Below are 27,534 nucleotides of genomic sequence, written 5' to 3'. Positions count from 1 at the left end.
TTAACAGCTATTATGTCTTTTTCTTACTATCAATGGATAACCCAAAGTTAAATGTGGTACCTGAGTAGTTACAACATTTGGCTTTAAGGTGGCAGCAGGAAATTTTACATTTAACTTGGCTTTACAAAATGTCTGCACATTAGTTCTAGCTCTAAAAAATGATAAAGTACTCTGCAGGTATTTTTCTCGTGTGCAAGTTTCTCTTTTAAAAATCAAGATGTAGCAACCTGGCAAAAGGTGACAGGTTATAAGTCCATATATTGAGGCTAGTATGGCCACAGCTTGTACAGCTGAAAGATACATACCGCTTGTGGTGTTGATATAGATTGGGATAAAGAGGATCCACACAAACATATAGACCAGCATGCTGAAGGTGATGCATCGAGCCTCATTGTACTTCTCAGGAAGCTTTCTGCCTTTGTAAGCTAGAATGAAGCAAAGCAATGCAAGGAACCCAATGTAGCCAAGCATGATGCCAAATGCTGCATATGAACCTTCATTACACTTTAGTATTATGAGGTCATTCATTGTATCATCTTGACGGTAAGGTCCATTCATCAGGAGCCATAATGTACAAATAATCATCTGGATACTACTTAATGTAATAATAACAACTGGTGATAGGTATTTTACTGGAGCTAATACTTTGCATCTTTTGGCAGATTCAAACGCTATCAGAATTTGGATTGATTTCATCAAAATGCAACATACAGAGATGGTGAAGCTGATACCAAAGAGAGGTTGTCTGACTTTACAGAGAGTTTCAGTAGGTTCTCCAATAAAAAAAACTATGCTCACCAAGCTAGAAAGCAATGATATCATCAATAAGAACGTGTAGTACCCCCCCGCTGCTTTAACTGCTGGGGTATCAAAGTGATAAATAAACAAAACTCCTGTGATTAGCACAAGTAGAAACCCAACGACTGAGAAAACCACCAATGTAATGGAATATGGGTCTTTCCAAGCAAAATACTCAATTGTCCTGTTTGTACATCGATCACTTCCATTAGTTGACCATTGCAAGGATGAACATTTTAGACATTCAGTCATATCTAGAAGAAAAAAAAGTCAATTAGATATAACAGTCTTGTATTTAAATATAAACAGCCATATCTGACAGACAGAAAAATATTTTCTTGGCACTAACCATGCAGATGTCACTTAGTCAACTAATGAATCGATCCCAATTCCTAAATATATGTTCATAGAGAATCAGTCACTGAATTTGTGCCATAGTGTATGGTCCTGTCCCAGCTAATGGACAGCTAAAATTACAACTAAAGGGGTATTTCTGATGTTACAAGTTACCCCCTTTCCACTGATCATAAGAATGGGGGCCCATCTGCCTTGCAGCACCCCTAAAAAAGAATGGAGAGGCTAGTCGCACATGTGTGTGGATGCTTCATTCAATTCTATGGCGGACCCATTGGTAGGACCACCACTGATCTAATAGTTATCCAGTACCCTGTAAATAAGGGATAACTTGGTATAACTGGAATACCCCTTTAATTTAATTGTATTCTGTGTTATACCTGTTATCAACTATACGTAATGTGCTTTGCTGCCCTCTGGTAGCCATTGTTCTAATTGTTTAGGTAAGTTATCTGTGGTTATAATTTCATTATGCCATTCATCTTTTAACTCCTCCTCTTCTGCGAGATTATATCCTGTGTCCTGCAGTCTTTTCCTGTTTGTCAGACATGCATCACAGATCTGGAAAGGGGATTTTCTTTTGACCTCTATCTTATAATTTCTCAAAGTGCATTCAATAAGTTACCTAAAGGCATATCCATTGCATCTCCCTCACTTGAATTCTACATGTAAATGATTTTGATAGGTGAGTGACTATAGTGTTTTCACTATCTTCCATTATTTGTACAAGAGATAGCCACTCACACACATCAGAGATTTCTCTCATGTATATGGGTGGCAGAATCGTCAAAAGAAACCTAAGTCAACATTTTTGCATGTATAAACATAGGGGTTCATTTATTAAGCTGATATACTCCTATATTAGGTGTATTTCAGGCACAGATTGCAGCACAACAGCTAGTTGCATGGCAATCTGCGACTTCTCCCCACTCACGCCTGGTCTAAAAAAGTGGGCGTGGTGTGGGTGGGGAAGAGCCAGCAGGCCCATCTCATTTACCATTTTTTTATGCCTGTTTCAGGTGTAGACAAATGTCTAAATGTAAGACAGCTAGGAAGTTGTCTTACACTTAGAACTGGCGGAGGATCCGCCAAAGTTATGAAGGGTTTATTAAGACTGGCATTTTAAACACCAGTCTTAATAAATGTGCCCCATAGTCTACAAGCAAGCTTAGAGTCATCTGCCATCTCTGGCCATATCCTGACCACAGTTCTGTATCTGTGAGCAAGCAGCGGTTCTGTCTTAAAAAGACAGTACCTTTCTGAAAAAAGCAAAACATGACAATGAGCGCTGTGGATTCTTCTGGCATAGGACCAAGAAAAATGTGTCATGTTTCTGATAACTTAGATGTACTGATGAAGCAGATCTAAAATTAATGGTTTACACGTTAAGTAAACAATGGCAAGAAAATGTAAATTGAATTTTTCAATGGATTTCAATAGCTTTTGTCAAAAGATAACACTGTGATAACACAGAGTTCCTTTTAGTGCGGCTACACCTATTGCAGAACAAAACATATAATCTAACTTTGTTATTAAGCCAACAAAAAAGATTAGAGAGAACTTTGAGGCAACCAGAGATGAGTTCCATAAAAATCTAAATGATTTATGGGAATGAGCTGAAAACTACATAGCATGTCTTGAACGCTTTAACAATGATGCAGAAGAGTTAGCCACAGCTTTCAATCATCTATCTGCCACCTATGATTTCTACCAGTTATTGTCCGCAAAGTATATCACATTTCTGAGCAACTCTGCTATAGAGGATGCCTCAGCAGAGGTAGCTAAAGAAAGCTTGTACTTCAAAGAAGGGATGCTTTTACGGGCATGTTACCAACAATGGTGTATTGTGCCAACTAACTGGTGTGACATTGGGCTAGACCTGATGGCGCTATCCTAGTGGTCCCTGGTTTTCACCCTTTAACCGCTCTTCAGGGATCTGGACTTTTCTGCAGGGGAGCCACCAAGCCACTAACTCTTGGAATAGTCTCCAAGTGCAGTTGTCAACTGACACACTCCATCAGAACTACCAGTGCAAGCCACAAGGAAGAAAGCCCTCACAATAAGGGTCCATTCACACGTCCGTGTTTGTTTTGCGGATCCACGGATCCGCAAAACACGGACATCGCCGGCACTTAATAGAAAATGCCTATTCTTGTCCGCAATTGCGGACAAGAATAGGAAATGTTCTATTCTTTTCGGGAACGGAATTGCGGACCCAGAAGTGCGGATCTGAAATTCTGGATCAGGGCAGCACATCGTGCGGCCCCATAGAAATTAATGGGTCCGCAATTCCATTCTGAAAAATGAGGAACGAAATTGCGGACGTGTGAATGGACCCTTAAGGACTGAGAGGTAATATAAGCATATATGCACAATTCACTCCACAAGAGACCAATGTCATGACACACAGAGCAGAACTGCCATTGAACACAAACCAAACCCACAAGTGGTCAACTCTGGCATGCATGGTACAATGGCAACAAGTGCCAGTACAAGATGCCAAGAATAAAATAGAACTCTGCATCACACACTTGCGAGAGGTAGGATCACATTGATCAGCCTCCAACAAACTTGCATCTCAATCTTCCAGATAGTCTAATTAGGTCAGCATTATGTGTCAAGCTAATAGAATTCCATGCCAATGCAGAAGAAGCTAGTGTTAGAAGTTCCTTTGCCAAGATGGAAGCAGAGGTAAGGGCAAAAATAGAAAAGAATGAAGCAGAGGTAAGGAGAAAGAGGGCCCAGATGGAGGCAGAGTCAAAAGCCCAGTTAAAAATTCTCTGAATGGAAAGTGAAGAAGCAGCCGCCTTAGCTAAACTGAGAGTCCTTGAACAAGCATTCTGCCAAGACACTGACCTGGACTGCTTCATCCTAGGAGAAGTGGAAGACCCAGCTAATCGAGCTACTGATTAGGCGCTAAAGCAATCATCACCTATATCTCCTGTTGCACATGCCAGAGTCACTTCTAATCTACTGTACCACATGGATGTACTCATACAGCAACAGATTCTACCATCTCCAAGTAACAAAGTAACTTCCAGCACTAAGCCATCAGATCCTCCAGAGAGAAAACCACAGCTGTACCCTTATGTTACATCATTTTGTCCTGATATATCTCAGCCTAATACGCCAGAGAACGTATGTAGTGTATCCAAGTTGCCCCAAAGGCTAATCCTGCAACAAGGGATGGGAGATCAGACATATCATATCTGAAGAAGTCAGACATGATTCATGCATGGAGCAACTAAAAGGGGATCGGTTTACTAAAAAGGGTTAAGAATATGTAATTTTCATGTGCCATTTTTATCCAACTTCAAACTTTTTTTAACAGATGCAGTACCCCAGACCTGGGGGTATATAATTATTTAATGTTTTATATGTATTGTATTATGTATTGTTATGTAATGTCTTGTTATTTTCATGTTTTGGCCGTTAGTTCCAACAGAAGAGGTATAACCACCCTGTTCCTCCCCTCTTGGTAGCAGTGGCCTGGTCCTACTTCATGCCAGGAGGGGGAGTTCCAGGTCAGACAGAGAAGGAAGAGCAAGCACAGGTCAATGCTCATACTCCTAGGTACCATATCCAGTTCTCCTGTGAGATCATCACTCCAGAGAGATCTCCAGAATTAAGAACATTGCTTACAGAAATCATCAGTGGGACAAGATAGCAGACTTATCAGCAAAATTGCGGTTTTACAGACACTGCTGCAATGTGAGGGACTATGGCTCAGACACCCATCACCCAAACCACTGCAGGCCCAGTTACTCTGCAGGGGCCTAAAATAAAAGTCTACAATTGTATAACCCCTTTAAATTCCATCCTGAGGATTGTGAAGATGGGGTTAACACCAGCTTGTTAGCAATTGTAGTGAGGAGGGGCTGCTCAACCTCCCCGTAGGGAGAGGTTGTTTGCTGAGAGTGAGTTCAGTCTTGAGTATGAGATAGGAAGAAAAGAAGCAGAAATCACCCATGGGGGGGGAATGAATACTAGCCAGCTTGGAAAAAAAAGACAGAGCTACAAGACAAACCTCTAAGGAAACAATTTAGAAACATCTGGGAGTAAATCAATCTGTGTAAAGAGGTGCATGCTAACAACTGTGGAGAGAACCTGCATATAGCTGTGTGGCTACATAGCATATTTCCTCAGAGAGAAAAGCAGCTTCTCTAACCAGGCATAGTGTTGAAACAGCCTGTTATAAACTGCCACGGCAGTGGGTATAGCAGAAATACTTATTGAGCTAGCTGGGCATTGTAGTGTCACATTTTGAGAGATTCAGCAACCTGTCCGATGGTTGAACAGAGAAAAGTGCAGAAAAGTCTAAGAGAAATATTGCACATCTGTGGTTGTCTGTGAGAGAGAGAAAGTAGGGCTTTGGGAAGATTGACTCAGGAAGCAATTATCTAGGCCTGTCTTCCCCAACAAGGACAGTTGTTTGTTGCAAAGCAACACTTTTGGGAATCCTGTCTTGCACCTCAAAACCTAACAGCACCAAGGGGTCCCCATCATCACACCAATCACCATTAGGCAGGATAATCCCCAAAGCCAGGGAGTGCTCCAAAGTTAACAAAGATGCCCATCACTGTATGCCAGCCCAGGGAGTAACGGAGATACAGCCGTCCTCGTGAGTTCAACCTCTGCAGACTGCGGAATAGTCATTACATGTGGTAAAGAGTCTGGTCTAAAATGCTGTGCCAAGGTGTCTATTCTGATCTAGGTCTACCCAGAATGGAAACTTGAGAAAGACACCAGAATGTATGCCATTATATATGAACAAGGCAAGAGGTCTGTAGCAAAACAAAATTCTTCTAAATCTTTGATATACAGGGGCGAGAGATAGCATATATCCTCAGCACCTGCTCTGGTCATGTAGTGACTTTCGGCAGACAGTCACAAACCGTCTGAAGTTAACTAGTTTTAAACGTGTGTGTTCAAAAATGATTGTTATGCCATGCTCTGATCATTGTGAGGTGAAAGCAAGGCTCTCTAACCTCTTCCAGGCTTCAGATGTCATTCCTACCCCTTATGATGATGACTTGGGGCAATCAGTGTTTTGGATTACACAAGATAACAAAATAGCCTTGTCCACATAAGACAAAAAGTTTATTAAAATAATGGACAGTGGATTCTCTAATAATAAAGCTAACTACTGGGTTACATTCATTTATCATTCAATGTCACCTTCATGATTAGAAATGAGCGAAGTTTTAGAAAATTCGATTTGGCTGCTTTGCTAAATTTTACAAATAGATTTTGCTTTGTTACGAATTGTGGAGCACCTTTCCCCATGATTGTACCCTTCAGATGCCGTGTTCATACATGAACGATTTTTTTTGAGAATATCGCAACTTCGAAAATTCGCAAATATTTGGAATATAGTGCTACATTCGCTATATCGTATATTCTGCATTTTTTTACATCTGAAAACATGATTCCTCACTGCTTCTTGCTTGTGGGCCAGTCATTGGCCCACAAGCAACTTAAAGGGAACCTGTCACCGGGATTTTGTGTATAGAGCTGAGGACATGGGTTGCTAGATGGCCGCTAGCACATCCGCAATATCCAGTCCCCATAGCTCTATGTGCTTTTATTGTGTAAAAAAAAAGATTTGATACATATGCAAATTAACCTGAGATGAGTCCTGTACATGAGATGAGTCAGGGACAGGACTCATCTCGGGTTAATTTGCACATGTATCAAATCAGATTTTTTACACAATAAAAGCACACAGAGCTATGGGGACTGGATATTGCGGATGTGATAGCGGCCATCTAGCAACCCATGTCCTCAGCTCTATACACAAAATCCCGGTGACAGGTTCCCTTTAAGCAGGAAGGAATCATGTTTTCATATGGAAAACAAATTGACGAATATTCTAAAAAACAAATATATAGCAATATAGCAAATATATTTGTTATTTAGAATATGAAAAAAAAAAATTCTATCTGTACAGTTGTTCGCATACTCCTCCCCGACAAGCGTCCTCGTCACCATGGGAACACCTGTGGGTTAGAAAAAAACTTGAAAACTCAGATCCGATGGTATATTCTAACCCACAGCCATTCCCATGGTGACTGGGTTGCTTGTTGGGGAGGAGTATGCCAAAGTGGAATAACAGTACACAAAATTTGAAATAACTAATATATTCGCTATATTGCTATAACTTCATTTTTTAGAATATTCATCATATTTAAAACAAGAATATATAGCAATATAGCGAATATTTGTAAAATACACATATAGACTGCAATTAAAGGGAACCTGTCACCTGGATTTTGTGTATAGAGCTGAGGACATGGGTTGCTAGATGGCCACTAGCACATCTGCAATCCCCAGTCCCCATAGCTCTGTGTGCTTTTATTCTGTAAAAAAAACGATTTGATAGATATGCAAATTAACCTGAGATGAGTCCTGTCCCTGACTCATCTCACGTACAGGACTCATCTCAGGTTAATTTGCATATGTATCAAATCGTTTTTTTTACACAATAAAAGCACACAGAGCTATGGGGACTGGGTATTACGGATGTGCTAGCGGCCATCTAGCAGCCTATGTCCTCAGCTCTATACCCAAAATCCCGGAGACAGGTTCGCTTTAAGGTAATACAGTGATATAAACTTTTTTTCATAGTCGTAACCAAATAGTCTGTCACCCTGGAACAGTTGCGCCATAGCGTATTTGGTGGCAGCCAAAGATCTGCAACAGAGATTTCGTAGGAGAGGGTATCCCCAACATGTGCTCGCTAAGGCACATCAGCATTCATTAGCGGCTGACCGTAACACTTTACTAGTTCCACGGGTGAAAACAATGGAGGATGAGAAAATGCGTATTATCGCAACCTTTGATGATGCCCATGAATCAGTTTGAGCTATTCTTGCCCAATTCTGGGGAATTCTACAATCGGACCCAGATGTGGGTCATTTGGTGGGTGATGAGCCGAGCATTACATATCGCAGGGGGAGAAATCTGCGCGATAGGTTGGTGCACGGCTTATACCAATCCCCTGTGGCACCTACCTGGCTAGGGACTAGACCAGTGGGCACTTTTCGCTGCAGCGGTTGCGTGGCATGTGGCACCATTCAGACTGGGAACAGCTTTATTAGTAATGTCACGCAAAAGCAATACGCAATCAGGTCATTTATCAACTGTAAGACCCGAGGCATTGTGTACCTGGCAACCTGCAATTGTGGGATGCAGTATGTTGGAAAGACGATCCGAGAATTCCGGAGAAGGATCGGGGAGCACTTAAAGGACATTCGAAAGGGTGCGGATACTCCCATTGCACGTCACATTGCTTCTACTCATGATAATGACCTGGATTCTATTCATTTCCAGGGAATTTAAATAGTAAGGAGATCTGTGAGAGGTGGTGACCATGACAAAAGAATATTACAGACAGTGCGTCCGAAGGGGCTCAATGATTTTATTTATTTTGCCTGATTCATTTGATATGGTCCTAAGTGTACCTTATGTAATCAATTGTCTGGTGAATGTCCCATCTGGTGATCCCCCTTTAAGCCATTAGCAGTAATATGTGGAGGGCTCCCATCTTGGAATCCCATCTTGGGATCCCCCTTTAAGCCATTAGCAGTAATATGTGGAGGGCTTATTGACTTCAGGATCCATACTTATCCTTCTCACTTCTCATCATCATTTTTTGTAGTCATATAAGCTTCTGACAGCCCTCCCCATTCTCGGTGAGGGCGCATAGGACTCAGTGCTATGTAATGTGATCAGATGCAAAGGGAATAACACTGTTTGCTCCATCTAACTCCACGTCCAGCATATTTTGCTGCAGTCTAATGCCGTCCTGCTTCTAAAAGAATCGCCAATACATTCCTTTTATTATTTCTGGTGTTTTGACACCCAGGATGATTCACCCCTGAAGTGGGCCGTTCAGCATGGGGGCGGTGGTTTGCGATGCAACCGCACCTCTAGCCCCTTGATTGGCCGTCTCAGGGATGATGGGAGTGGCCTAGGTGACTTAAACAGCTGCTCCCGGCGCCCGCGTCACGGCCATCTTAGCGCCGATGCTGCCGTCTCCACAACTGAGAGGGACAGTTCTATGTGTTTGTCTGCTATACGTTGTGTGTCTAAACCCCGGCTCCTGATGATATACGTTATAAGAAATGCGTCGAGCAAATAATGGGCATACCATAGACATACACAAACGCTAGCTGCTAGGTTCAAGGCGATGTGCCGTCCCGGGCACTGAATTATCTGTAAGGAATTATTTGGGGCTGAATTAGGAGTAGCTGGGGACCTCGGAGTAGCTGTGCAGGATGAGCATACAATAAGGCTCTGAATTTTACTGCAGACAGCACCCTGGCCCATGTCTCTCCTGGTTACAATTCCCCTCCCCCACCCCTCTCTTAGTGCTCGGTTTCTGCTGATTTACTTGTGGTAGCATCACATCAGAACTCTGGTGGATGCTTCACAATTGATAGGGGTTTATCTACCTTGTAAGCTTGTGTCCGGCGGATATGTTCACCCCATGTACCTCATACAAGTGAAAGGGGTGTAATATATGACTGGCCGGAGCTAGTGCCTTTTCTGGCATTTTTTGCTAAACAAGGGATAACCCCTATTGTGAATACTAGTCCCTTTAGGACATCACTCTCATTCTATATTTTAAGGTATACCAATAAAGTCTAACATTTTGAGTATACAACAATACAAACGTTCAGTAGTTCAGTGATCAGTATCCCTCCAGGAACATCAACCCTGTTACAAATCTTTGTGTCATCAGCAAAAAGACACAACTTGCCATCGAGGCCTTCTGCAATTTCGCTAATAAAGATATTAAACAATATGGGTCCCAGAACAAATTCCCTGAGGTACCCCACTGGTAACAAGACCTTGGTCTGAATATACTCCATTGACTACAACCCTCTGTTGTCTGTCCCTCAGCCACTGCCTAATCCATTCAACAATATGGGAGTCCAAGCCCAAAGACTGCAATTTATTAATAAGCCTTCTATGTGGGACAGTATCGAAAGCCTTACTAAAGTCTAGATAAGCGATGTCTACTGCACCTCCGCCATATTGTTTTAGTCACCCAGTCAAAAAAATCTATAAGATTAGTTTGACATGATCTCCCTGAAGTAAACCCATGCTGTTTTTCATCTTTCAATCCATGGGATTTTAGATGTTCCACAATCCTTTCCTTAAGTATAGTTTCCATTAAATTTCCCACTATTGATGCTTATAGTTGCCCGATTCCTCCCTACTACCTTTCTTGTGAATGGGCACAACATTTGCTCATTTCCAATCTTCTGGGACGACTCCTGTTGCCATTGATTGGTTAAATAAATCTGTTAATGGTTTTGCTAGTTTTCCGCTGAGCTCTTTTAAGCTTTGGGTGTATCCCATCAGGCCCCTGTGACTTATTTGTATTAATTTTAGACAGCTGACTTAGAATCATAAAAAAGATGCATAAAAAAATGCATTAGTCTTCCTTTTCCATAATTTTCCTTTGTAAAAACTGATGGCTAGGGGCTGACATGAGGCTGGGGGCTGATATATGAGGCTGGGGGGCTGATATATAGCATTGGGGGCCTATATGAGGGTCTTGTTAACATTGGGGGTCCGATTGGGGCTGTCAGCTGAGGTCTAATTAACATTGGGGGTCTGACTACTGGTCTGACCTGAGGTGTAATGGAAAATATATTTTTCTTATTGTCCTCTTCTAAAACCTAGGTGCATCTTATTGGCCGGTGCGTCTTATAGGGCGAAAAATACGGTAGTTTCTTTTTTTTTTACTGTGTTCCTTTTATAGGAGGAACAGTGTGCAGTTAAAAATTAAATAAAAAATAAAAAGAGTATACCAATGCAAACTGGTCCAATGTATGCCTAAATTAAAATCTGTTGGCATATGCCTGGTACATGGTGTCTTATATATACATTCAGTGTGTATGTGAGGACCTTTCCCAGGCATTACACTGAAAGAACAGCAAGTAAAAAATTTGATGCGAAGAGCATTCATGCTGCCAATCCACCCTTCATGGGCTCTGCCCTTTAACTTAGCTTCCTTTTTTTCTACGATAGATGGAAATAGATAATTAAGAAGGAATATATAGACAGACAGATAGTTTTGAAAATACAAAACGTTGTACATACTGTATATGTGGTATCCTCATAATTCCGAATAATACAGTGAATTGTAAAACACATGCATGATGATATATTATTTAAGGAGGACCTCTTACCGCTCTGGAAATGCCTGTTTTAATAGCTTCATGCATTCCCCATGTAATGACAGTTCTGGAGCAGCTATTCTTATGGCTTTATGTTCTGCCGTTCCTTTATTATAATTTCAACTAGAAGTTATAACTGAATTGCTATTAGCCTTCAGTAAGGGTACAGAGCGGAGGTAACCAGTTGGGGGGGGGGGGGGTGTACCTGCACAGACTCACTCTATCCAATCAGTGCTGCCATATTTAGACTCTGCAGGTACACCCCCTCCCCCCCAACTGGTTACCACTCTGTACCATTACTGAAGGCTAATAGCAATTCATTCATAACTTCTAATAGAAATAATAAAGGAATGGCATAACAGATACATAGGAATAGATGTTCTATAATTGTTATTACATGGGGAATGCATGAAGCTATTAAAAGATAAATTATCATGGGTGGTGAAAGGTCCTCTTTAAGTAACCACTCCGATGACCCATAGTCCACATGTTTAGAAATCATGCTAATATAAGAAGGTCAAGGCAGTGCAATTCAAGAGAACTAACACATACTTACCAGCCATAGGGGAGTAGTAATCCTTAGGACAAGGGACACATTCATAGCAACAACTTATGTAAGAATATTTTCTAAAATACCCAGGAATACAAGATTTGGAGCAATTTGAAAAGGGGACCTTTAAAATAATAAATACAAATATTTAGAAAAAAAACATTTAAATTACACATGTACATCATTTTGTACTACATACTAGCAATACACACTGTGGACGCACAAGTCCACCAATTCCAACCCGCACCTATCAGACAATAGGGGCATATCCTAGCGATAGGCCCCCATTGTCTAAGATGGGATAACCCCTTTAACATCATCCGATTATGATAAAATTATACACAGTGCACCAAAGATAGAATTGCCAATAGGAATGACAAAATATGAAAAGCAAACAGGTGGAGGCTCACCTTGAGTGGTTATGCTAAATAGTCATAACTCTAATGAAGGAAAAAATCTAAGCTGATCCAATGAGGAGGTGAAATGAGGAGTTGGAGCTGCACCGCCAGTTTACTGGAACAGAATCTTGCCGCTATCGTTCAAGATAAAAGCTTTATTGGTGACAATCTATTTCAGCAGTGGACCAGTGCATTCATCAGACTCATGGGTATAGACAGACATTCTACTGGAGGCTCCAACTCCTCATTTCTCCTTCTCACTGGATCAGCTTAACATCATCTAGTCTGTCTATGATTACATAAAGAGACAGAAGGATTTGAGCAAGCCTTCATTGAAAACTGCTTGCAATTAATTCACAAATTCTAGAAGGAATAATAAAGGGTCATAAGAATAGATGCCTGAGAATTGGCATTACATGTAGAATGCAATTTGTTGTTAAAACAGACATGTCAGTAAGAATTCCTACGGAAAATTGTATTCTCTGACCTGTTAGAAAGGTACATGATGTAATCTGTAGTGAAGGTAATCTTCTTACCAGTGTCTGTATTTGTGAGTTATAACCTCCATTCTGCTTCTCGGCTGTGTCATGTGACCAACACTCTCCAAATAACACAGCACCTTATGTGTGGACAGGAAGTCAGTTTCTCCATGTATTCCTAGGGGAGCCTTATTGTCAGTCTCATAGAACAAATGGACTTCCTGTCCTGTGTTTGTTGGAGATCAGAGAGTTGGTCACATGACACATCTGAGAATTAGAAGGTAGGGGATAACTCACAAATACAGACACTGATGAGAAGATTACATTCCCTGCAGATTATAGCCTGTATCTTTCTAACAGGTCAATGAATAAAACATTTTTGTGGGAATGCTACTTTAAGCATCCTTTGACAAGGGTTCATAAATTGCCATGACAGGTGGCGTACAAGAATATAAAAGTTACTTGCAAGTAGTCAAGAGCATTTTATATATTACAATTGCATGTTTTTGTATTATTGCAATTAGGATGTTCCAAGGTACCACTTAGAGCCGAACCCGAGTTCGGGAAATGTTTTTTTACAGTACAAATTAATTTATGAAGTTATAACCCGAAGTCTCACGAGACTTCACAAAGCAATAACTTCTGCTCATCTAAGCCAATACATTCTAATACTGTACGGAGCTCCTGCTCCGTACAGTATTGGAATGAAGTTTTGTGCAAATCGACTTTGGATATTTCTTCTGAAGTTGATTCGCTCATCCCTAATTGCAACCATTTGTCTGTCATCCCTCTCATGTCAATTGAATTATAAATGGCAATCAGATGTGTGGATGTCCTGCAACAAATGAGATCGGCATAAAAGGTGCAATCAACAGCAAACAAGTGACTTATCATTGACCGTCAATTTCTAGCTATGCAGTACTCTAACATGCATTCATTGACAAAAAAAAACCCATAAATAACACATCCAGATATGAATGTCAGATTGCTGCAAAACTCAGCATTCATTTACTATATGTCTGGGGCAGATGCATAAATGATTACAGGTGTGATCTGATTTGACACTGATGGGGTCATTTATCAAACTGGTGTAAAGTAGAACTGGCTTAGTTGTCCATAGAAACCAACCAGATTTGACCTTTCACTTTCTTAAGGAGCTGTCAAAAATGAAAGGTGGAATCTGAATTGTTGCTAGGGGCAGCTAAGCCAGTTCTACTTTACACCAGTTTGAGAAATGACCCACAAAAGGGTGTAAAAGTGCTTCCTCTTTTGCCCTATTAAAAATCTCTTAGAGGCTACTTTTGGCTAGTGTACCCCTTGGAAGTTTGCTGACTCTATGACAAATGTTAAGACATTTGCCTAGATGACAGGGCACATCATTGGATTGAGAGAAGCAGGATGGTCATTTTGACAAACTCCACACCATCTGACTTAGTTCTTAGGAGGTGTGGGGAGTAGTAGTTATGTGAGGGAATGCAGACGCAGCAAACAGGCTCCAGATGGCCCAGACAGACCACCAGTAGAGATGTTCATTTGATCAGCGGACAAGCACAAGCATTTCCAGAAGTTTCATTGTCCCCTGTCCAGACACCGGTGGCACCTTTATTACACACACTGGGCCATTTTCGGGCACTTAGCAGAAGGAAATTTGGTGTCACTGTGCCATTGACAGTCTGCTACCTTTGCCTTCGTTTGCAGTGGTGTCATGATTGAAAACTACACTGCCATGGATTGGAACAGAATATTCTTTAGCAACTTATTCAGGTTCTGTTTGGGATCTGACAACAATTTGGCTTGAGTATGTATAATTTGAGGTGAGCCCTTCAGTTCTACCTTTGCTGTGGGGTAATACTGTGTCCAAAGTGCTGGTGTGCTGATCTGGGGAGCCATCTCATATGACTGTTGGTTAACCAAGCAGTGATACAAGGGACGCTCAGCTAAGCAATAGGTGCAGAACATGCGGTCACATGCGTTGGCAGAGCTTCCAACAGGCATTTTTCAGCAGGATAATGCCAACACAAGGCAAGGGTTTCCCAGGAATGTATCTGCCAGATTGCAAAACTTCCTTGGCCTGCCCGTTCATCAGATTTTTTGCCAATTGAGGATTTATGGGACCAGCTGGGACGCCTGCTTCGGCAACCTATAAGTGTATAGGATTTTCAGGCCCAACTGCAACGTCTGTGGGCAAATGTACCATAGGATACTGTACAGAACCTGTATGCCCAACCGTACCTTATCTTTAGTGTTAGGCGCTAAAATTTAAATCGTGAATATTAATTGCGAATATTGGCACTTCGAGAATTCGCAAATATTCACATATAGTGATATATATTCGTAATTTCGAATATTCTAGATTTTTTTTCAGCAGTTAACTCCCTTCTTGCTTGTGGCCCAATGAGAAGGCTGCAATGTGTTTGTCTGAGCTTAGCAACATCCTTAGGAACCAATAGAAAAGTTGTCTACCCCTTACTATATAAGAACCTCCCCAGCAGCCATTTTCGACAGTTTTTTAAAGTTCTGAAAGAGACAGCAATGTCATTGCTGTGCTCTATGCTTTCCACACTACATTAAATCGATAGTTAGATATATATAATACAGATAGTTAGTGGGAGATAGTCAGTGTAGGTTATATCCTGATATAGTGTAGCTGTTGCAGTGTAGTGTGCTAGGTAGTGTGATATGTTCTGCTGTCCATACATACATGCAGACCTGCTAGAATGTGAAGTTTCACGCATTGCACCAAAATATTTGCATCATTAATACCGATTTGCGCAATCATGAATATATTGGAGCACTCTATCTGCATATAAAGCCATGTTTAATGTTCTGCCGTGCCAACCATTTTCTCCAGTCTCAGGAAACTTCTAGCAGCTTGGAAAATGTAGCAAAAGTGACCCACGCCAGGGTATATATTCATGAAATATCGCGAATTCGAATATAGCCTCTGCCGCTCATAACTAGAGATGGCCTTGTGATTCGCCCGGTGGTAGTTTTGCGGCGAACTTTGCTCGTTTGCGATTTGCCGAACATGCGAACATATGGAGAAGTCCACCGGCGCCATATTCTTTTGCATTGCGCCGAACCTTGACCCATGACACATCCATCAGGTGGGACAGGACAGTCAATTGAGATGTTTTAGCACATGGATACACCCCCTACCCTATAAATAAACCCGATCTGGCCGCCATTTTATATTCAGTCTTTTGCCAGTGTAGGGAGAGGTTGCTGTGTGGGGCAGGGACAGATTGTTAGGGACACCAAATGCTAGCTAATAGGACCACAAAAGTCCTTTTAAGGACTGGTATAGGTGTGCTATCGATAGGTGTGAGATACTGAGGGGAGTGATATACTTATAATATACTTTCTAACATAGAATTTTTTTTATAGTTCATTTGCATTGTGCAGCAGTTGTGTGCGGTTCTGCTAAGATACTGCAGCTATACAGAGGGGAAAACGCTATTGGAATAACTAATTGCAACTGGTGTGATATACCAGTTGCTCCCAAAAAATCTGATTGAGGCAGGGGTGTGATATACCTATAATATAATTTCTATATAGTGCATATATATTGTGCAGCAGTTGTGGGCTGTTCTGCTGCGAGACCGCAGCTATACAGATGGACAAACACTATTGGAACAACTAATTGCAACTGGTGTGATAAACCAGTTGCCCCCCCAAAAAACTGATTGAGGCAGGGGTGTAATATACCTATAATATACTTTCTATATAGTGCATAATTTTTGGGGCCTATAATGTAACTGGTCAACAGTAAAATTGTTATATGGTGACCGCCTAATGTACCTCTAGCCACATTATCAATGGTTCTTTTCTGTACGGTGAATGAATAATTCTTGGGGCCTGTACTCCACTGGCCTGCAGTAAAATTGATATCCAATGACCGTCTAATATACCTCCAGCCACATAATCACTTGATGTTTTCTGTCCGGTGAATGCCTAATGTTTGGGGCCTGTAGTCTACTAACCTGCCCTAAAATTGATATCCATTAACCGTCTAATATACCTCCAGCCACATAATCACTCGATCTTTTCTGTACGGTAAGTGCATAATTTTTGGGGCCTGTAATGTAACTGGCCAACAGTAAAATTGTTATACGTTGACCGCTTAAGATACCTCCAGCCACAATATCAATTGTTCTTTTCTGTACGGTGAATTAATTTTTGGGGCCTGTAGTCCACTGGCCTGCAATAAAATTGATATCCAATGACCGTCTAATATACCTCCAGCCACATAATTACTTGATGTTTTCTGTTTGGTGAATGCCTAATGTTTGGGGCCTGTACTCCCGTGGCCTGAAATAAAAAATGTCTAGGCTCCAGCAGGGCACATTTTTTAGATTTTCCCTTTCAGATGCATAAAAATGGCCCCTGATTAAAATACATATTTTTTGTGGGAATTTTTGCCATTGATCCCCCTCTGGTATGTCACTGTCCATGTTGAGGGATGATTTGTGCACTCCTAGAAAGTATTTGGTGGCTGCAAATATGACCTGAAGGTTTTTCAGGTTTACCTGCCATTAAAGTGAATGCGTCCGCTTGATTGCGAATCATCCTGGCCGATGTTCGTCCATCACTACTTATCTTGTATTCAGGCCAGAGGCGGCCCAAAAGGGTACTAGAGCCTCCTTTCACTTGTACAGTTTTCCCCAATAAACTTCTTCTTTATCTCTAATATTTTTATCACTTTCATATCTCATCATTACCTTAACACGTAGAAAGTTTCATTGGATTCCAACAACTCCTTCTTGGTGAATTATTTTTGTCAATGACTATATTAACATTGGCTCATTGACCTTTACAATGGTTTATAGGGAGTTATTTTGCCAGCTGTTATTTTTTACCTGATTAGTTTCTGTGTTCCACTGAATTAATCTTCTGTTTATGCTGATCTTGTTTTCTGATATTTCATATTTACCAACAATCTCAATTGTACTAGTCGACAAGTTCCATGCTAACACATCATATCCAATTAAGGCATCTCCAGATGAGTCAAAGTTAAAGGTTTCACCATTGAAGGAAAAAGTCTCATTCTTTAGTTTTTCCAGTAGCTGCATAAGAGAATATTATATTTAATTATTATTATTATTATTCCAGAAATATCATAGATTAAAGGGGTTCTGCAGATGGTATATATTGATGACCTATCGTCAGGATAGGTCATCAATATCTGATCAGCTGGGGTGCAACACCCTGCAGATCAGCAGTTTGAAAAGCTGTTTGGCTCTCCATGTGAGCGCTGCTTCCTCTTCATTACATTGCATGTTATCTCTGTGTGTAATTACAAGTACTCGCTCAATTCACTGCTGCTGCAATTGAGACAATGCATAGTGTAATGAAGAGTATACGGCGCCGACATGGAGTGCCAAACAACTCTTCAAACTGCTGATCTGCAGGGGTGTCTGGTGTCGTACCTCTCCCAATCAGATATTGACGACCTATACCGTGGATAGGTCATGAAGATATACTGCCTGCACAACCAATTTAAGATGAAAAGTTATAGGAAGTTACATACGCAAATTAAATGCAGTTGTTGTTTCAGGTAATTTTTCAGAATAAGCTACCATATGGATGCTTATGAGGAATAACACTGTTTCTGGTAATTATATGGATTGTATCTGACATTTTTAACAGTTGTCAGATACAACCCTGTGCAATCTGTCTTCCATTATCATTTTTTTAATCTGGTAAATGGAGACTAGTTGGTTTCATGTTTGTCCAGACACAGGTAATGAATAAGGATAATCTTCTTCCAAACTCTCCATAGCACACTCTCAGAAGCAGCCGGACCTTATATAGAGTGGTTTAGATGTAAATTATAAAAATGAAACAAAAGTTACTCTTTAACCAATTCATGACCGTATATGTATGGTGCAGGGGAAAGGGAGTTCTCGACCAGCGCCATACATGTACGGCGTGCTGATCGGGAGAGCATAGTTGCTGTGCTTGCCTTATCAGCAGCAGGAGCCCAGGCCCGTGCAGTAACCGGCAACATCGGTCAAAACTGTGATGCCGGCAGTTTAACCCTTAAATGCTGCGGTCCACTGCATCTATGGGGTTTACAGAGGGAGAGAGCTCCCACTCTGATCCCATTGAATTACGAAAGCCTTGGTACCTTCCAACTATGGAGGCCTACAGTATGACATCCAACCCTCACGCTGGGTCTCATAGGCAATAGTCAGTGTAATACTGACAGTCACAATACATTACAATACACAATAAATTGTCATGCAATATGCACTGTAGAACTCACATTAGACAGCTGAAGACAGATTGGCTGCAGCTGTCACTTGCCTTATACTAGTAAATCACCACTGCAGTTTTTAAATAAGCAGTGGCAGAAGACTGGACCAAGTCTGCAGAGGATGGGGCTGGAGAAAGCGGTGAGAATAACATGATTTTTTTATTTTAAGCTATTGGACGGCTTGTCTAAGATTATTTATCTTCTTTAATGGTGTACACCTAGGATCTAGTGGTTACTCACTTCTCTAGGCTCCAGCATTGGCCCTGCCATAACTTACTGTCTGCTCCTTGCACTGATCATACAGAGAAGTATGATAGGGAAATTATCTCTATGATCAGGCAGAGAGACTCAGAAGCACTCTCCTCGGTAATTAAGGGGAGAGTGACTGTGTGCAGAGGGCCACCCTTGCTAAGAGGGTCAATATCAACCAGTTATGACCCCGTTGCAATCCTTATAACTACAACACTGCTGCAGCCATATTTATTGCATTGCACCGATACAGCAGTGCTTACTTCTAACAAGTTGTTCCTGTTAAGGCTTTCATGAACTTCAGTTAGTAAAGACCGAGCAAGTGGTAGATATTAAGTTATGTTTTAATCTAAATATCAATTTAGCAGCATGAAAGAAATCCAAGTTACTCTATTGTTATACTCCTGTAATATGTATTCACCTTACCTGACTTGGCGAGAAGTCGAACCATTTTTTACAAACTCCATTTGTGCACAAAACCTTATCTAGAGCATTAGCTATTGCTAAAACTGCCAGATGTGTACTGTACGTTCTGCTCCATTCAATATTTTTCACCAAGTAGTCATCATTTGCGAAAGAGAAATTATCAATTTGGCATGCAAATGGAGACTTAATTTCTAAAGAACCATTGAAACTACAGTTTCCAGAAGAAGATTTAACACACTGCAGATATTCCCTATATTCTTCTGTACAGTCAAATCTTAATTCTTTATATTCTTCTAGAAAATGATTAACGGCTCCATGGCCTAAAGATTGCAAGTTGCTTAGATAGTCTTCAAATCCTATAACATGGCCCATTTTGAAATTTATTCCAAGAAAAGTACCAGCTTTTTCAATGTTTTTGATACTCATAACGTCCTTTGAGTCCGACCAACTGTCACTGGCAATCCAAATTTTGGAAATATTCAGTTTAATACATTCTTGAATAAGGTTGGCGACAATGGGATCTTTTGCAATTACAATTACAACTTCTGTAGAACTACCTCTGATGCTAGATAATGCACTTTCTAAATAATCTTTCAGAAGGGGATGACCTGCATAGGATGGCACTGGATTGGAGAAGGCTGTGCATATACCTTCTAGTTTAAAAAGACTATTCAAAAGTTCCTGAGCAGATCGGCCATACTGATCATCACTTGAAATGATTCCCACCCAGTTCCATTGAAATGTTTTTATTAGTTCCACAATTGCTCTTGTTTGATGTGTATCACTTGGGATGGTTCGTAAAAATGAAGGGAACTTTACTTTATCACTTAAGGTGGGAGCAGATGATGCTGGGCTTATCTGCATAAAGTAAAAACATAAATTCAATTATTTTCATATCATGAAGCTTATTGATAAAATAGTGTAACAAGTAGCATGTAACAAAGTACACGTATATAACAAATCATTTCAGTACCACATCAAAACGAGATCAATGTACAAATTCAAAACACAGATCATGTGAAAACAATGTTTCGAGTATGAGTGCCACAGGCAGAAATACCGGCACTTAAGCACCTTGGCATGCTATCCATCTTTGGGCCCTTTTAGACAGACACCCTTTACTGTTTACAGGGGAGGATTGACAATAGACCCTAGAGGGAAATTTTCCAGAGGGCCACTCAAGCCCTCTTGATGGCAGCAGGCCAGGTACATAATGATCTGATGCTCAATGGCCACAGTTACCCTCCTGAACTCAACTGTATTACAGTTCTCATGATGTTAATACAGTTGAATACTGTGATGAGGGTGGAAGTATTTTGTGCTGTCCTGTGGTATTTGGTTCTGTTGGGGCAGTATTCAGTACTGCACTATAGTGTTGCAGGCGCCGCCTACTTTGGTTGTTCATACTTACTTGTTTTGGCCTGTCTTCTGTCAGTTTGAACTCATCTACAACACGGGATGACGTTGTGTTTTTTTCCAGAGCCACTTTAAGTTCCCAATCTGCCCCTGCCTGCTTACATCCAGTATCACATGACTACTGCAGTTAATGACTGGCCGCAGAGGTGATGTGTCCCCCTTGCGTCATGTGACCCACTGATGTGACGCATAAGGGAGATGTCACCGATGGTATCATTCACTGGCTGTAGCAGCACATTTTTTATAATTAAGACAATGTGGAAAAGTAGTATTTAAGAGGAAAATCCAATGTGTTTCTCTGTTCAATAAATGAGGTCTCCCCCTCTGACCATTGGATTAACTCTCTTCACACTAAAACTTATGAGACCTGATAAATCTTCATTATGTGCAGCAGAAAAAAATATTTTGCTAGATTTTGTGTTTTTTTTATTTGTGCCATCTGCATCCCTAATTACATTCATTTTGGAAGGCCCTGAGGGGTATGGGGTCCCAATTCTCGTGATTGGTGATTTCCTCACAAACTAATTATTAACCCCTAACCTGTGGATAGTGAATGACTTGTGACAACCAGTCATTCACTATATGTTGTAATAAGAGGTGAGTGAAGTTGAAAATTTCGATTTGGCTGCTTCACAAAGGGCATTTCTTTGTATGAAGAGGGCGCAATGACGGGGAATGGCGATGGGGCATCTCTCGTTGTTGAACCCCTCAGATGTCGCGTTCATTGCTGATCGTGGCATCTGAGATTAACATTGAGGTCTTTCAGGGGTTAATTCGGTAAAAAAAAACTCTGCTTATCCATTTGATTCAGTAGAGGCCACTGCAGCCATCCTAATTGAAGACACCCCGCAAAATCTTGTGCTGTCACCGCGGTATCTTTAAACAAGATGGGCGCAGCAGCTTCTTCACGCGCAAATGGAGGAGGTGAGAATATATATGTTTGTTTTTGTTTTTACCACCAATGAAATTGATTTGTTACCACGAAGCGGGAGGAAATTCGGCTTTATGGCGAATCACATTTTTCCTCAATTTAGATCAAATTACACCTATGATACTTCGATTTGCTCAACTCTAGTTGTAATACATATTGCAACTTGCAGTGAACCAACATTTTAGCAGATTAACTTGACCCCTAGGAGTAATGCCTTACTCCTACTGCATTTATTTAACTGGAAACCCATAAAATAGGGGAATTGTTAATATATCGAAAAAACTCAGTTATAAAGCGTTATAAAGATGCTCATGTAATTAAAAAATGGGACCACCTACATGGGCTGTCCCTGTGACACCAGCTTAGTCCTATTATCATCACTTGGGCATAATGTTGATTTATCCCACTTGATGAGCATGCAGGGAAATTTGTTTTACATGGTCATGGTGGTGTATATGTAGTTTTTTTTAAAAACCAATACCGATTCAGATCAAGTCCGAAGTAATATTTATGAATAAAGTTTCAGATATATTTATCAAATACCTATATACTGATAGTCCTACTGCCTTTATTTAACTGGGAAAGAGTAGACCAAAAATGATCAATGTGATTTAGCCATCAATGCAATTATGCCAGTTGTCACATGCTTTATATTAAGTCAAGTGTATTCATACCTGTGGTATTAGATGAAGGCTGAGTATCTGCGAAATAGCAATGGAATTTTCTGAATAAATTTCTCCTACAACTGCTTTGACAGGCCGTGGGTTTTTTCTATTGCTGCAGTTTGAATCATTTTGTCTCATTGCAGAATCTGGAATAAACTTTAATGTTGATTCAACGGCCTTCAAAGGATAAGAACATGTGTCATATATCTCATAACCCAATTTAATTCCTTGGAGTAAGGTGGAATTATTAATCTTTTCAATGGCATAGATCATGGAAAAAGCTTCAATCATGCTTCGTACATAAAACCTGGAATAAACAAAAAAAAGTCAAATAAAAAACACGGGGACATTTATCATAAAGCCGATATTTTTTGAGTCTGCATTAGCGTACTTCGCACCTAATTTATCAAATTACACGCAACGTTTGTTAAATTTGGTGCATCTTTAAACCTAACACCTTGGGGGTAATGTATCAAGATGCAACTTTTTGGCCTTTTTTGGAGTGTTTACTTGGTTTGAAGCTAGTCTTTTTGCAGCCAATTTTCAAAATGTTGAATTTGTTACAGCTTTTATATTAGATTTTGTATGTTTGCATACCACGGGAACACTGGCATACACTTTTGCCAATTTTTGTGAAAAAGTCGCAATCATAAATCTGGCTAAAAATGTAGTTAAACCATAAACCAGCTGTTCGTCCTTTATTAAATACAAAAATTCTGCAAATACATTACAAATTTTGGACAAAAGCAAACTCTACAGACAAAACAGGCAAAATCACTCCACATTTCTTGTGCAGCACACGTTATACATCACCCCCTTAGTCTAGAAATGCTGCAACAGGTTTTTTTTTTATGCCACCTCCCTACTGGAATGACTGGAGCAACTTTTTTTGTGATTTTCTTCAAATAATCACAGTGATAAATCTGGAGTGAAATTCCTTAACATGACCAACCATGGCGTAGTGGTTAGCACTGGTGTCTTGCAGCATTGGACTCCTAGGTTTGAATCTGACCAAGGACAACATCTGCATGGAGTTCATATGTTCTTCCTGTGTTTGCGTAGGTTTCCTTCCATAGACATACTAATGTGGAACTTGGATTGTAAGCCCCATTTGGATTGCTACATATGTCATTGAAATATTAAATAACCATGCCAACTTTTCAAAATTGGAGTGAATGGTATAAACATACAAAGTTGTACAAAAAAGTTAAAAATTTCCTAGACCCCCTTTTTGTGACTTTTTGAAGCCAGGATTCTGGAGTGTAGAGTGTGATAAATTCCTTCCATTCAATATATCTGCTTTTATTAATGTCTTGCAAGAACTGGTTTAGTGTAGTGATAATAACAGCACCAAAACAATTCATACAAACAATATCTTCTGCTGCTGTTCGTTCTTTGTTGATGTAAGGGTGTCTTCACACGTGGCTGAAAATTCTGCCAGAAAATATGCAGGAGCGATTTTGATGCAGATTTCTATATGGATTTTATAGTGGATTTCTGTGCAGAGTACATCCCCCATTGACATTAATGGAAAAATCCTGCATTGGAAAAGCTATGATTATTTGCATGGCAGAATGTTATACCGAAGCAGGGCACATATAATGTGGAAAGTCTTTATGTGGCATATTTTTTGGCCGAATTTCGGTCACATGTGAAGTCACTCTAAAATGGTTTAAATTTTTTCTTCCTAATAACCACTAATAGGTCAAAACTGAACTGATTAATTTCTTAATATTTTTATATGGGCTGTAGCTCTGCTTCTTTTTTGCACTAGGAAAGGAATTTTCTTTTTAGATATCGCCATACCTAGCTTTCCAGCAAGTAAAGTCTACCCCATTGTACTATGCTGATTATCCAGCTTACATTTTGCGATGGTTGAAAGGCATATATCTTTGAAAGCCAAATTCTTTCCTGTTAAGGAAACCTCAGAGGCACCTCAACCTCAGGGGTATATCTGGATAACTATTATTAAAAATAAAAAAAAGCTTTCCAGGGAAAATCACATCTCCAGGCAGTTCTGGTTTTGTTTTAACAGTAATTCTTAAGGACTTATTGTTCATTAAGTGTTGATTGTTAATGGACAAGTAGTTTTTTTGCATAAAAACATAGCTCCCCTGTTTGTCATGTGTTTTGTGCAGACCTCACAGAAGTCTTGGCCATAGATTGGCTACTGATGGAGGGTGATGTGACCAGGCAAATCACCTCTATGTGATGCCTCTTCCATCTCTATTTGGACTGTTGGCAGTTTGGTGCAAGTGCAGTGTGTTTGGATGGAGATGACTGAGTAATGTGTGACCATCTTATGGATAGGATCTCTATGCTGATTGGTATTATTTTTGGGTACATATGACTTTTTGATTGCCTGGTATTACACTTTTTGTGATAAAATGTCACAAAAAAAGCCTTTTTTTTTACAGTTTTTATATATATTTTTTACAGTGTTGACCAGACAAGGTGGATCATGGGACATTTTTATATAGCAGGTTGTTACGGACACAGCAATACCTATTCTATTTTTTACAATTTTATATGTCTCTTTTTATGAGGAAGGGGCTTTTTTTATTGAACTTAAAAAATATATATATTGTTTTATTTCACTTTTATTATTTTTTATTTTTGTCCCACTATGGGACTTCAACATTTCAGGGTCTGATCCCTGTTTTAATACAGCACAATACATCTGTATTGTGCTGTATTGAACTGTCAGTGCCCTAGGGCTTGTTCACACAACCTATGTCCCTCCGTTGCCGTATTGCGGCCCGCATACGGTGGGTCTGCAATATACGAGCACATGAATGGGTCTGCAAATCCGAAGATGTGGTGCAGAATGGATGGAAGCACAGAATGGAACCCCACGGAAGCACTACGGAGTGCTTCCTGGGGTTTCGTTCCATGCCTCCGCACGGCAAAAAGATAGAAATTACTCTATCTTTTTGCGGAACGGAGGTATCGCGGACCCTTTAAAGTGAATGGGTCCGCGATCCGCATGCGGCTGGCCCACGGTCGGTGCCTGTGCATTACGGACCGCAAATTGCGATCCATTGCACAGGCACGGAGGGGCAACGGTCGTGTGAATGAGCCCTTACACTGTAAGATGCTAACAGTTGCCTAGGAGACCCAGCCCCGGGGCTGGATCTCTTGGGCTTCCTTAGCTGGCAGTCCCGATGCCTGTACAAGTCCCGGGCCTCATTGCGGCTTCCATAGCAACCATTGGGTCCCCGTCACCGCAGCACAGGGACCCGATGGGGATGTACAAGCTGCCGCAAACCCCCTGTTTGCCGCAGTCAGGGGGTTAATCCATCGGCATCAGTGTTTTCACCAATGCTGGCAGATACAGCAGGGGCCCGGTTGTCAGTATCAGCAGGGCCCCTGCTGATGATCGCAGTAGCACGTGTGGGGTAGCCAGTTAACCCTAGGATGGTAATGCTAGTCCTAAGGCATTAAGTACCGGCCAGTTAGGACGGACGAGCATTCTCATGCAAGGTCCTGCAGGTGTTAAGGCCTCAAGTACACTGTAGAGCTCAGTGCATTCAGAGCCCCTAAATCATAATTGTCAGTAGGAGGTCAGGAAGACATTTTTCAGTCATATGGCAAATTAGTCTGTACATTATGGTTTTTGCTTTCCTTTGGATCAAGTAAGGTTTTCTAAACACAGAATGTTTTACTTAAGGAGCCTTATATTAACCCCTTCACTACTGGGCCACTTTTCACCTTAAATCCCAGGCCAATTTTTGCAAATCTGACATGTGTCACTTTGTGGTAATAACTTTGGAATGCTTTTACTTATCCAAGCTATTCTGAGATTGTTTTCTCGTGCCACATTGTACTTCATGAAGTGGCAAATCTGAGTAGATATATTTCACCTTTATTTTTAAAATAATCCCAAATTTACCAAATTTTCAACAAAATTTCCAAAACCATTTTTTTTAGCACCAATTCAGTTATAAAGTGATTTTGAATAAGTGTAATACACTTATAGCCTTCCTGCCTGTGAGATCCAGGGGACTGGATCTCACAGGCTGTCACGGAAGGCAGCCACAATGCCTAAGGAAGGCATCGGGCTGCCTTCCCTGCCATCGGGTCCCTGTCACAACAGCGCAAAGACCCGATGGCCACCCCGCACCCGGCAGGATACCACATGTGCCATGGTCAGCGCTGAACACGGCAGTGGAAGGGTTAATGCACTGGAATTGGTGTTTTTACCAATGCCAGCGCATACAGCAGGGGTCCGGCTACCAGTGACTGCCGACCCCTGCAGCTGATCGGGCAGGCGCAGCTCCTGCACGGCGCTGGGATTTGACCCTTGATATCAGCGCCGTACATGTAAGGCGCTTGTATCCTGCAGGTTAAATAAGCGTGCATATAAATTATATAACAAATAACAAAAATGTATAATGTGATAGCAAAAAAGGTATCCCTATATAAATCAGATTTGCATTAGGTTCTGTAGACATCAAATGCATCTGCCAACCATTATATAATGTGCATTGCCAACTAAGCATTATGACAGTTTCTGGGGAGGTGGTCTCCCCACCAAATGTTTACCCAACATCCATCCTTTATCTAAACCTATTATTTAAGATCTTACAATTTACATATTTAATGGTAGTACGTTACCTAGATGTAAATGACACATTTTAGATTTCAATAACTATGATTATCTTATGAGCATATTACCACTAACCTGTCACACAGGAAATGATTGTTTTCTGTTTTCTCTTCTAAATTTGATATCGCTTTATGGATAGGAAACAGTCCTCCAATCACAATGTCTCCTGGTAGATAAGCTGCAGCGTCTTCAGTAATGTTATACATC

The 27,534-nt window shown here is 40.7% G+C and overlaps 1 protein-coding gene across 1 annotated transcript; it reads right to left on the bottom strand.

The window, feature by feature from the left end:
• LOC122935388 (G-protein coupled receptor family C group 6 member A-like) lies at positions 1–27,521 on the bottom strand. Its single transcript, XM_044291159.1, has 6 exons — positions 27,403–27,521; positions 22,728–23,025; positions 19,707–20,564; positions 17,632–17,838; positions 11,902–12,019; positions 1–1,052 (listed from the first exon to the last, which is right to left on the bottom strand). Exons 2-6 carry the CDS (start codon positions 23,007–23,009, stop codon positions 1–3), a joined length of 2,517 nt encoding a protein of 838 aa, XP_044147094.1. The 5' UTR covers positions 23,010–23,025; positions 27,403–27,521.
• Between the last annotated feature and the right edge of the window lie 13 nt (positions 27,522–27,534).

The sequence above is a fragment of the Bufo gargarizans genome, chromosome 4 (assembly GCF_014858855.1).
Source record: "Bufo gargarizans isolate SCDJY-AF-19 chromosome 4, ASM1485885v1, whole genome shotgun sequence".
Classification (NCBI taxonomy): Eukaryota; Metazoa; Chordata; class Amphibia; order Anura; family Bufonidae; genus Bufo; species Bufo gargarizans.
The sequence above is the reverse complement of the archived record's forward strand: the minus strand, read 5'-3'. Positions and strand labels throughout refer to the sequence as shown.